We start from the raw sequence: 13,132 nt of genomic DNA on the forward strand, positions 1-13,132 counted from the left end.
CTCACCACCCTTCAGGTCCAAGTGCCACAAGGTACTGAGAGGAAGAATCTCATTGTATTTTGTATAAATGAGCATGTTCAGAGGAGGAGGGATGAAAGATGTTTGGTTTTGCTTTTTTGCTTTTGTAAACGTCACATTTCTAACACCGAAAGAGTCACGTACAGGGGAGAGGCAGTAGAGAAAGGAGGCACCTGCAGAACACTCCAGGCATCTGTACAGATCCATGGAACTGTGGCAGTACCTTCTGGACTTGGCAGTGCTACTATAGTCTAAATCACTAGTTTCTTCATGGAACTTCCAAACTCTGAAGTCACCCAGACAAATAAACACACAGCTCTGGTGTTGCCTGCTTTTTCACACCCATGAATGCATTTCTGTTTCTAACTACAAGAAACGTTCATCAAAAATTTTAAACACAGACATCGGTGACTAGGTAGCACAAAGAGGTCTCTCTTGCAGCTGTGTGGCAAGCTGCACACAACTTGTGACAGCAGTATAAATTCCTTAATAAAATACGTGACAATCAGTTTTATCTTGTCACACTCAAGTACTAACACTGTCTCTGAAGGTGAACTTCACGTGAAAGGGCATGTCACTTAAAAATACTTTTTCAGCTATTGTTGCGATACAACTGTACCTATATATGCACACATACAGATACATGTGTACAATACTATAATTAGCGTATATGATGGTTACTTGAAAAAGCATGGAAATTACAGTTCTTTAACTCCCCACTACTTTCAATAACTGCTTTCAATACATTTTTGGGTTTAGAAGGAAACAGGAAATTATTGGATTTCCTCAGTACCTTCAAGCAGATACATAAGGCATCAGGGTTTCTTAATTTACAGAGAGAAACCAAATTTTGCTATCTTACAAGAGTAAAAATAAGTCTGTGTATTGTCTCTTAAAAAAAAAAAAAAAAAGAGAATTAAAGATTAAAACCTGCAGGATATACCTGCAGGAGACAAGTGCAATACAATGATATTAAGGGCAGGTTAGAAAGATTCCTGGTGAGCATTAGATTGCAGTCTAGAAAATGGACAGTCCTTCCATTTCAAAAAGAAGGAAAGAAAATTACTAGGAATTACAAAAGATGACCATCAGATATGTCAATGACAGTGTTAAATCAATGACAAAAATATGGATGAAAGGAGGAAGATTTTGAATTTTTGTTTTAAACCTAAGGAGCATGTTTAACCAGTCGCACACAAAACAAAAAGTAAATCAGTCAATCCATTTGCTCAACGCGCAAAGTTTGAACACTTTGCCAGATATCCAGGATGTGAAGTCTAGCTGTAATACTTCAGATCTAGCTGAAGTATTACAAAGCTAACCTGATTAACTTTTCACATTGAAAATACTTCCTAACAAGTTCTAATGCAAACTATACATTATCCTAATTAACGCTTATAGCACACAAGTAAAGATTTTTGTCTTCAGCCACACTTTTTAATCAATTTCTCTTCCCTCTGTCATCCCCTGCTTCATGAATTAGAAAGCAAGTCCCAAGAATAAAACTCATGGTTGTTCACACAATACAGCTAACAGGGGAAACAAGGAATACTGTGTACCGAAATGAAAACTCACGCCACAGAACATGATGCTATCTGCAGCTGCAAAGTCTGCCACATCTAGTCAGTAGATGCAGACAGCAATATCACCAGTAGAACACAGGAGGCAGAGAAAGCTGTTCACAACCCCAGTATCTGTACCACAGCACAGAGAAAGAAATGGTACAAATAAACTATAATATATTGAAATGAACTGACATGCTTTACTTGATGTATAGCCTGCCTAACTATGCTCCTTTACTCCAAGGTTTAAAGTTTGTGTACATAATTTATACTAAGAGCTTATTCCATACTCAGATGAAATTGATGAAAAAAACGCCAACTGATTTAACTGAAATAGGATTAGATCATGTAATTTTGTCAGAATGACCTCAAAGAATTTGCATTACAGCACTTGAAGTTGACAGAAGGTTTCTTGACAAATCTGCTTCGTTTGAACTTACCTTCACTACTACTGTCCTCTAACAATAAATCAGGTCTGCTAGGTGATTTCTCTGTTTTGGAAGCGTGACTTTTTTTGCTGTGTAACCTTGGAATCAATGTTTTATTTTCATCATCTGAAAAATCACTGCCACTAGAGGTCCATATTATGTCCTCAGCTTCCTTAGAGATTTCAGCAGCAGCAGCAGATCCTATTAAAAAGAATTGTAAAGTGTTAGATTGTTACAGAAATGTAATTTTGTTAAATTTAAAATTCTTAAAAATTACACTATACTATTTTTGAACTGGAAAAAAATTATCAATTCTGGCACCAGGCATCAGAGATTAATACTGGAGCATTAACTCACACGTATTTCTTGTACATACATGCATTATTTTCATTTTGATTCTCCACAATAAATGCTAACACTTCATTTTATACAATGAGGCTATCACTCTGTCCTTCAGCAGACTGAGGACAAGTAATGACTGTCTGACATACAGTACTCTACACACAGTCCTAATGCTCCCGCATGTGCCCTTTTAAATTTGTAAGTGGTTTAAATAAACTGTCCTTAGAATTCTGGGTTTGGGATTTCTCTGACTTTATACAATGAATAACAAACGAATAAAAGTATTCCATCAGTAGAGCTTACTCTCCAGTTTTGTCCTGAGAGAAAAGAATTTTAAACTGTTCAGGAGTAACAAAGAATAGCTGTTGTGTTTTCGAAATGAGACATTTAAATTCAAAATACCTTTCTCCATCATTTTTAATAACAAAAACAAGGAGAAAAGGATTAATGCTTAGCATGGAGCATACAGAATTAGCAATCATAGGAAGGCAGAAGTTTCCACTTCCTACCACCACTAAAGCTTTTTAGGTAAATGGGAAGTTAGACAATTACTGGGCATTTAGAATCAGGCAGGAGGGCTCAGAAGAGAGAAACACAACCACATCTCCTCCTGCAACACACAGAGGTTCTTTTCATAAATCTAGAAAAGCATGATTTTGAACCCCAAAAGGTAAAAAGGTACCTAGCAGGTCACCTACTTAACTCCAACAGAAGCAGCACAGCTGCTGGAGCAAGTAGAAATACAAAGACTGAAGAAGTCACTGCCCCCTCTTTCTTTCCTTTCCTCTGGACTCAAAAAGGGAAAGAACTGGAGGGAGTCAAGAAGTCCTCCTCCTCTTTATTATGCCTAGAGTTCTTTTTTTTAATCACAATATTAAACAGACTCAGATGCATATAGAAGACTGTGAAAGCAGGAGGTTGACAAAATTCTGTTTTTCTATCTATTGCTCATACGTACAAAATATGTTTTCTCTCATGCCTGCTTGTCTGTCTCTAGCAGAAGAGAGAATAATTTCACCATCTATCTAGATAGCAAAGTGTTGTTTTTCATTCCCTCCTCTTAAAAATGTGAAGAATTTAAATATCCTGCCCTTGCTAGAACACACACTATATACAGCATTAGTGATGCTTCTTTCACCTGTTCGAGAGCCATAGCTGAAGCGCCTGCAGCTTTGCAAAATATATTCCTGGCACTCTAGGTGAAAAGAGGAGCCCAATCACAACAGCATTATGACTGTGTCTCTTATCAAAATTAGCTTTTGATTACAATAACAGAAGAAGAAAGCAACCAGTATGTTGAGCCAACTTCTACCTTTATGAAGGGCAAAATAAAGTGACAATCTTCTGACAACACTGACATGAAATAGTTATAACATACCTGCTGCACTTTCAGCAGATGTTAACAGTGGTCCAAGATGCTTCTTAATCCTGGATTTCTTGTTAGTAGGTCTCAAGGACTATATTAGAAAGAGGCAGAGACAGATTTAATCACCAAGACATTAAAGACAATTTTAACATGTATTAATATACTTAAAACTATTGTTATTCACCCACCACAACTTAGTAGCAAAATTTCAAATTAGTTTTTCTATCTTCTACTGGACTGCGATATAATGAGTGAGGTAATAAAGCATGAGAACAGTAACATAAAAGCTGAGTTTTCATTGTTTTGGAAAATATAAACTACTGTGACTATGAAAGGAATCACATCTGACCTTGCAAAGAACAAGAGCCAGTATTTTCAGCATTAAAATGTCAAAAGTGGGCAGGAAGAGCACGCTTGATAAAGCATGTGTCCTATTCAAAGGTTACAGAAAGAAGCACTCAGTGGCCCTGTCTCTGATTTTATTAAATCCCACAAGCTATGCAACATTGTGATTGCTCAGTACCAGAAGAAGAAACAGAAAAGCAACTTGGTTGAAGACGATTTTCAGCACAAAGCACTTCTCGCTCACAGCTGGCTGAACATCTCTGTTCATGACCAACAAGACCAACACACACAAAAAAAATTAAGCATAATTTGATATATCATCCAAAAGAGCATCTGCACCAAGATCCACATCTGCAGGGTCATCAAAAAGCAGGATTTTTTACAGTGAATTCATTATTGCAAACATACTCTTTAGATCTAGCAAAAAATCTTCAGATGCAAACTAGAGTCTTTTTGTTCCATACTTTTTAGGAAATGCAGTACTCCATCCCAAATGTCAAATTACTTTTGTATCCCTCAGTGTATTACTGAAATTTTCCAAGTGATAAGTGCTATCTAGAACATAACATATTAACATATGCTCAGAAAATTACACTAACAAGTTAAGAAAATGCCCTTATGTAACCTTGCTTTCCGTTTTTGTCTACTTTGACAGTTGTAACAATGTGCTGTTAATTGGGAAACAACACAAAAAAGGGCAACATCTTATAATTCAGTCAAGCATGGAAATTGGTTTAACTGTCAGTTTGCATCTCCTTCTTACACCGTTAAGTAAACCAGCATTTTACCTCCAGCACTGAAGTGCTCTGAAAACCATCCCCACACCTAAGCCACGCATTGGAAATTGAAGTAGCAGCCACTGATGTCCTGACATTTGATTTTTTCGGCTGTAGGGGTGCCTCATCTGGGAAGGGTGTGCATTCTGCATTCCAAAATCGCTTCCGCTATGAGGAAAAACAAACCGTTAAAAACATCGTGTACACATAATTCAAGTGAGCTTTACTTAATCTAGACCACCCCTTTGTCTGAATACTTACAAATATAAATTCCAATTTTTAATGAGCTGGGGAAAAAGAAGCCTTGAACACTTACAACTGTTTTTTATGTAACACCATATAATAACAACAACCCTAATATCATGGGTAAATTTCATTTTGGGTAAGTACACTACTTTCTGTTGATCTAAGTTACACTTGTAGTACCTTTTAGCTGCCCAGTGAAGCTGAAAATATTATCCTAAACAGGAACAGCTCAGTAAAACACATTTTAACTAATTCCTTCAAACTTGCATTTAATCTGATTGAATTCTGTGTTATGGAGGAGGTCAAACTAGATAATCACTATCCAGCTCTCCATTAAAAATCAAACAAACAAAAAACCCCAGACTATTTCAGCTTTAAGAATTACATTTGTTTTCACAACCATTTCCCAAAAAATGGTAGATGAAGTGTTGCATTCCCTTTACATGGGATGCTGGAAGTCATTTGGACTATTAGATAAGTTGCAAAACAGGATGCTGATTAGCATCCAGTGCTAATTTCATGCAATAGATTTTAATGTCTCAGAACAGCTGAAGCTGAAAGAATTGCCTGTTATCGCATCCAAAGTTATCTTTAAGATTCTACACCAGTTTATACATATAAATTGATCTTAAGCATGATAAACATCTTGGCCCACTCTGCTACTGAAACTTATCTTACAAAATGTTGACTATACTATCTGCCTGAATACTTCTTTTGATATACTTTCTCTCAAGCAACTACAGTTCCTACTTATATTTAAGAATTACTCCAAAGTTACATTAATCAGCACACACATTTTCAGCCAGGCTGGTCAATCAGGACCGTAACATACACTTTGAACTAAGAAACATATGCAAAAAAAAAAAAAAAAAAAAGTCTTTAGCAACTTTTGTCCATTTTGTAACTGATAATGTGTATTTGTTTCCTCCAGATCTTTTGAGTGCTCGCAAAAATAGAACAAGTACTTTCCAAAAGCATACAGTGAGCAGCATCTTGCTTCAGCCCTCTCTGGTCAGCTGGTCCTATTGTCACGTGGTGAGAAAACAGTAAAACAAGTGGGCTTTGCAGTTTCCTCTGACAGCAGTTGACCTTGCTAAGAGCCTCTTCTAAAATCGCTGGGGGTATTTACACCGCAAAGCAGCTGCTACAAGAGGTCATTATCACCAAAGTCAAACTGTCCCCATAACTGTTCCCACCAATATATAAATGAGAAGTACATCCTTGAATCTGCTGTGGCATCAAATAACGAATCAAAAGCACTTTAGTAAGGACATGATGTCAAGTAAGGAGGCTATGGCAGTTTAAACAAGAAGGGTTAACATTGTTACACAAAGAGAATTTAAATCCTGCTTTCCTCCCAGTGAAGATGCTGGCCCAAGCCTCCATTTCCAGAGAGCTTAGACACGAACCTCTACATTGTGCTATCTTGGTAAGTACTCCTGCCTCCGCACAGAGGAAAGCATGGACAGGGAAAATAGTAATAACTGAAACGTATCAAGACCCATTTTCTTGGTTCTGCGGCAAAATGTCACAGCAAGGCCTCACTCCAGTTGGAGATGTTCGCTTTACCTCCATGTCCCCCAGAATAGATGACTTCTGCCAGGCTCAGAGTTAACAGTACAGCCAGCGGTGCACCAAGGCTCAAAATCATGCCATGGCTTTAGTTTGCTTTTTTGATTTTGGGTTTTCTTTGGGTGTTGTTGGTTTTTTTGTATGGTTGGTTTTTTTAAACCTTAGTCAGTGCTGGAAGCCTTGCTTATACAAATGTTTTTGTAGGTTCAAGATGATTTTGCAAGATACATTTTGCAGACAAAAATTTACAGTGTAAAATGCAGTTCATCTAAGCTTATTTCTTAAATGAGACACTCCAGTTTTGAAGAATGTGTATCTGTGCCAACAACAGCACTACGACTTGTGCATGGGTTTACAATACACTGCTTTTGATGGTCAATTAAAAGCAGAAACAGTTGCAAACAAGTGAAAAAAGCCACGCAAATGCATGCACAGAGTTACATAAAACAGGCTTTGTAATATACTTCTATTGTTAGGAAGCCTAATAAACATAGAACTAGAGAACTACTCTCTGTTAAGTTTCTCATCCATGTTATTCTTAAAATCATTAAATACCCTGACAAACAGAATCCCTGCTTCTCTATGCTGTGCAATACCAACGGAGCAAAGAAATAGCATGGCCTAAGAGGCAGGGGATGAACAGCAGAATGTGGCAGCTGCGGTACGGCCAGTGGTGCACAACTGTCAAGATTTGGGAAGGGAAGGCCACATAAAAATGGGCAGGATAAAAGCTACAGGCTAACTCCCTCTCCCTAGGTAAGAAAGGTTAGGGTGCGTATAGAAAGGGTATGCTTACAGTTGACAAGATTAAAAAAAATGCTAGTATGAGTAGAACAAACAGCTGGTTTTATGCTTAGATTGTGTAGATGGTTATGCTTGTATTTAGATTGTTGGAGTGCAATATGAAGCGGCACTGGGAATGACTTTTAAACAGCTGGCAATATTCCTTCAGAGGCACTAGACAATCATGGCTGTGACAGGCAAAAAGAGAGTTTTAATACTTAACGACTGTTAACAACAGAAGAGTGTTATTTAATCCTCCACTTCGCTAGCCTGGATAAAGGCAGGGCTGCTCAGGTTTTCAGAGCAGCACTACAGGGATGTCTCAGTGCAGGTGGTGTCACGACAAACCAGAAGCAACTGGAGCCCCCTCTTCCCCTTCTTCTTCCCAAGCACTCGGCACTTGCCAGACTCTGTGCAGACACAGTGACAAGGAACTAAACCGGCAGAAAACTTCTTTGGGAAGAAGCACTAGTTATCTACAGCTGGCACGGCGGCAGAAGAAAGGATACAAGGACCAGTGGGACCACTCCAGCAGCTGCTTGACTCCGTGTCAGCTTAATTACAACCTGAAGAACTGTCAGTACTGCTGACAGCTCTGGTTAATTACTACTTTGTCTCACCACGCATCCTGCTCCCCCGCTACAGAAAAATCTGAGAGTTTCTGCTACTACCACACAGAAATTTATAGCCACTATAGTCACTTAGAAAAACTGAAAACAGTTCCTGAAGTCCCAGACCAAGAAAGTAAAGAAATACACCCTCTACACAAGATGTTCTTCAGCTACCACAAATTTCTGGCAGACACCATTTGGAGGGAAGAGAAAGAGAAGGACTTATGATTGTTGATACTGACAGCAGTGACTTACAGCTCTGTGCCTTTAATGCAGACACCTTTCCACCATTTCCTACATCCTACACCACCTTAAAAAAATTGAAGAAAACAAACCCTAAAGACAACTCCCCTCATCCCAAACTCCTTGACAATTTAAATCTCTCCATATAAATATCTGATGTGAACTCTGGAAATTGGACCTACAGCTTCAATCCACAGCTACTGAGGGGTGAGTTTGTCATGGTTGCACTGCATACATGCATATGTATGTATGGGTGCATGTATACACATACATCCCACCCAAACATTTTTTTTAAAGAAAAATATGCCATGTAAAAAGTATATAATTTCAACATGCATAAAGTAGTGTTTATGTGCAAATATAAATGTAAAGCACACAAATGTATTTTTATTAAAAACCTGTAATATGAACATTGTGTGCAACAAAAAAGAGTTACAGATATACAGATACTAAGTTATGAGACATGCTCAATTCAGAAGAAAAATTCTCAAGGACACAAACGACACCAGAGGGTTCCCTCTGGACGAAGACTACAACCCAAAGAATAGAAGGGAAACACAGTGACCCCGCTTTCCGCACGCAGCTAGCGTCGCCACGCTTCAAATTACAAATGCACCACAGTAGCAGGGAGGCCAGCTGCGAGGCAGCGCGGCCACGGGCCCGGGAGCGGGTGCAAGCCAGCTGGGAGCAGCCCTGCGGGGCCTCTGTTCGGCTCTTCGCCTTCGGGCACAGTGGGACGGTGCCCGTGCTGGGGAGGGCACCATCACCCTTCCCCTGCGGAGCTCCGGGGCTGCCGCTCCCCGACACCCTGGCACAGAGGTCTGGTGTCCAAGGACCTCTGCCGCAGGAATCCGTCGGGTGGCATGCAGAAATGGAAAGTTTTAAAGGCTCTTTGCTTCCACTCCAGCCTGCTTCAAGGCAACAGAGAAACTAATATTTTAAAAAACTTGTTTCTCAGAAATAGATCTTTATAATGAAGCTAATCTGAAGGCTGTGCTGTTCCCAAAGAAATGCAGCAACAACAGTGAGTTCTCTTAATCTTGAGTCACAAGGTTAATCATCATCTTTTTCCTCTGGCATAAAAATGGCGCATACAAATATATATCTTGTGTAATTTATTAATGTTATGCATGAAGTGTCTAGAAACAAGATACTGGTATTAAAAAAAATTATCACTGAATCAGGCTCAAAAGAGTTAGAGCATGTAGAACTGGCATACCTCATAAAAATCAAGATTTATTACAAAACCAAGAGTCAGGCAAACAATCTTGTGAATTGCATAGAGCATCTGAAGACAAAATATGACCTCTGAAATTTTGAGTTAAAAAAGGAGAGGCTAGGATGGCTACCTCATATAGAAATTGTCTGTTGGTCTCTGTTCATGAAAGCATTGCATTTTGTCTCTGGACACTCCCTCTAAAGGAGTGAAAAAAAATTAAATTACTCCTGCTGGTGTCAGTGGAATTAAGATCAAGCCCTCCACGTAAAAGGCATGGCAAGCAATCCTTCCCCCATTACTCCTTTAGCTATTTCCAGTGAGATAAAGGTAAGTCAGCCTACGTGGGCACGGGTGTGAGGAAAAGGGAGACACACTCTGAAAATTCAATAAATATACATAGCACAACAGACTACTAAAAATATGGGGCCAGAGGTTTGGATTTGATTTTTAAATAGATGGTCCTATCTGGAACATCTCCACTCAACTAATCTATATTGTTACTTATGCCAAATATTTGTTACCCAGAAGTACCCTATATGAAGTCACTGGGGCTGTATGTTCAAAGACTACTCACTACGTAGCCCTTTACACTCCAGACTATCCCACTTTCTTGGGGCTGCTCCAAAAACCATGGAATGAACCCCCAGGAGAACACGACCCAATATATTATCTACCTCATATGGAAGTGGCATTTCTTTGACACTTCACCTTCTCTAACACAAAAAGCAACATAAGCTGAAGGACAAAAATAATAATAAAATGTTTCACTACATGAACTCCTCCTGCTACTGACATGCAAATCCAGAAGTTAGTCATGTCACTTAAGCATCACTCAAAAGTATTCAAATACAATTATTGCATTCTTCCCTAACAAAGCAGAACAAACAATAAAGTGCTGAAAATCACAGCTCTAGTTTCCAGAGATTTTTTGTGTTTTTTAAAAAAAAACTTTTGAAGGAAACAATTGCGTAAAAGTACACAGAAATATCAAACACTGACCAATAGCCATCCTCATCTTTCGCCTTTGTCCTCATAGACTTCACATAAAAGTACTCATAAACTAAAAGAGAGGAGTCTTGGGCTTCAAAAGCCCAATTTTAAGATAGCACAAAACTGAATTTGACAACAGGCATCTCATTTTCAGCAAAACTCAGTATTCACGCTACTGAGCTCCCAAAAGTGTAATTACTGTTTTAGTGCCTGGACAGAAAGTGAAGTTTAAATTTAATATTAAAACATCCTTGCATTTTAAAACCTCATGTGAGGATTCAAATAAAGGTTGCAGAATTAAAACCATAGTCTGTATTATTTTTCAAGCCAAGATTATTTTTTTTATTCCTATGAAAACCAGTATACATATTTTCCAAAGACAATTCGCAAGAAAACGTATGATCCTGAGAAAGGACCTCATCAAGTTGTAATCATTTGTGAAAAAAATCTAAACTGTATGACCACAGTCACAATGAGCTGGCACACCTCCTGCCACACATGCATGTGGGAAAGAAAATTAAAAAAAAACCCTCAAAATACTTTTCCTATTGATATTGATGTGTGAGATCGATATTTTTAAAACACTGTTTTAAAACCTTTCCTTGTGTTCATGACTTTTACTACTCTTAATGAAAGGCTATTCTCATTGACTGATCTATATATATATATAGATGTTGAAATATTACCGTTTGAACATGAGGATTTTTTTGACCTATACATGCTTATTTAAGCAAGAGTATAAATTACTATATGCTTACACTGAGGAATAAAAACCCTCATGGAATAAGAATACTATTGAAAAGTACTTTGTATTAATAACTGGTGCCAAGCAGTTAGTTAGACAGAAATCTGCACTCTATCAAAATGGTTAAAAAGAAGTATTTTAGAAAAGCTTTCACAGGATTAAATTATCCAAAATATTTAGGATACAATAACAGTATTATAGCTTTTTGTTATTTATCAGGTTGGTTTGGGTTTTTAAATGGTTTTAATTAATAGTTAGAAAGCGGAGAGGACTGCTGTCTTTTCACTTGACCAGTATAGTTTTCATTGATATAGTAATGAGGAACATTATCTTTGCAAAAGAAACTACTATTATCAAAAGCTGTCATCACATTGCAACAAGAGATGGTTAAACTTTGGCAGTTGAAGCGTGCAGTTTTTCACTAGTCAAGAACTTCAAAACTTTTAGAAGAAAATATGTATAGTGTCAGTATTACAGAGTAATTTAAATTAAGTGTAGTAGGTTATTTTAAGCTTGTTGTTGACATTTTCTTCCATAAAAATTGATTTTAAATGTGGTTACATTTAAAAATTCGCATAGAATATTCACACCATTTTATCCATATGCTAAATGGAAAACGAAATGCTTTAGAATCCAGATCTGTCATTTGAATTCTACTTGTATTTATATAGCAAACGACACTTGTCTGTCTTTCAGCAGAACCTCAATATTAGCATAAGCACTGCAAATCAGAGACAGCATCCTAATTACTATCCTGCAGGTACCATCAAATGCACCAAGCAAACTACCAGAGTAAGGACACCAAAAAAAATCACGGGGCGCTTCTCCCCCCTCTACTCCCACTCATGCCCAAAGAAGCTAAGCTACTTAAAAGAATATTAAACCTGGCAATTTTGACAAGGCTCTTTTCCTCTCATAGTTTTACTTTCCCTGCACTTTTTCCCTGACTGTCATCTAATAAAAAGGCTGAATTACACTTTCCCCTCGGTACAGCTGTGCTTCCACTGTGTAATGATGAAGAAAAGGTCAACGTTGCGCAACCGAGAACACCACGAAGGCGGTGAAGGACCCGTTTTCCCTCCCCCCGCTCCAGTGCGGCGGGTTGCCAATACACAACTCTTGCCTTGGAACAAGCCGGAGTGAACTCTCCTCCGGCAGCCCGCGGCGCCCGAGGCGCGGGCAGAGCCCAGCAACGGGCGCCGCCGGGCCGCTTGCCGGCAGGCGCTCGCTCGCAAACTGAGCTCGGCGGCCGCAGCCACCGCCTGACCGGTCAGGGCGCACGGACCACCACCCGCCGCCGGGACCATCCTCCCCCGGGCAGCCGGCTGGGTGTCTTTCTTTAGACCGCCTCCCCGGGCTCGGACGGGGGGGGGGGAGGCGCCAGCCCGAGCTGCGGGCTCGGGTTTGGGTCTGAGGGGGCAGCGGGGCGGCTGCTGCTCCTACCTCCTCCGCTGCCACCATCACCCGCCCCCCGCACCGGGGCCGCGAGGCGCGGCGGGTGGCCGGCGACCGCGCCGCGAAGAGCGCAAGGAGTGCCGCCGGCGGGGCCGCGGGAGGCGCGGCTCGGCCCTGAGGGAAGGCCAGGGCGGCGGTTACCGGCAGCGGTTACCTGCCGCGGCCGCCCGCGCCCGACCCGCCAGAGCCCCCTCCCCTCCCGCCCGCGCGGGCGGCGCGGCCCCCCTCCCCTCCCGCGCGCACGCAGGTACCTTCCTACTGGGCATCGCCCCCTGACAAGGCAGCCACGTCCCCTGTCACGTGGCGGGGGAGCCCCAGGGGGCGGGGCAAAGGGGAACCCCCAGCCCGCTCCCCGCGCGGGAAGGAGGGCGGAACACTCCCCTCCCCAACCCGCCGACTACACCCCCGCCCTTTCCAGCTTTGGCGCCGCG

The 13,132-nt window shown here is 40.5% G+C and overlaps 1 protein-coding gene across 1 annotated transcript in view; it reads right to left on the reverse strand.

Moving 5' to 3' along the window:
- Positions 1–12,719, reverse strand: part of SPIDR (scaffold protein involved in DNA repair) — a 204,624-nt gene extending 191,905 nt beyond the window's left edge. The window contains 4 exon segments of the mRNA XM_050892140.1: positions 2,021–2,209; positions 3,729–3,807; positions 4,850–5,005; positions 12,690–12,719. Coding sequence (XP_050748097.1) covers positions 2,021–2,209; positions 3,729–3,807; positions 4,850–5,005; positions 12,690–12,707 — 442 coding nt within the window. The 5' untranslated portion in view covers positions 12,708–12,719.
- Between the last annotated feature and the right edge of the window lie 413 nt (positions 12,720–13,132).

This window comes from Gymnogyps californianus, chromosome 2, assembly GCF_018139145.2.
Source record: "Gymnogyps californianus isolate 813 chromosome 2, ASM1813914v2, whole genome shotgun sequence".
NCBI lineage: Eukaryota > Metazoa > Chordata > Aves > Accipitriformes > Cathartidae > Gymnogyps > Gymnogyps californianus.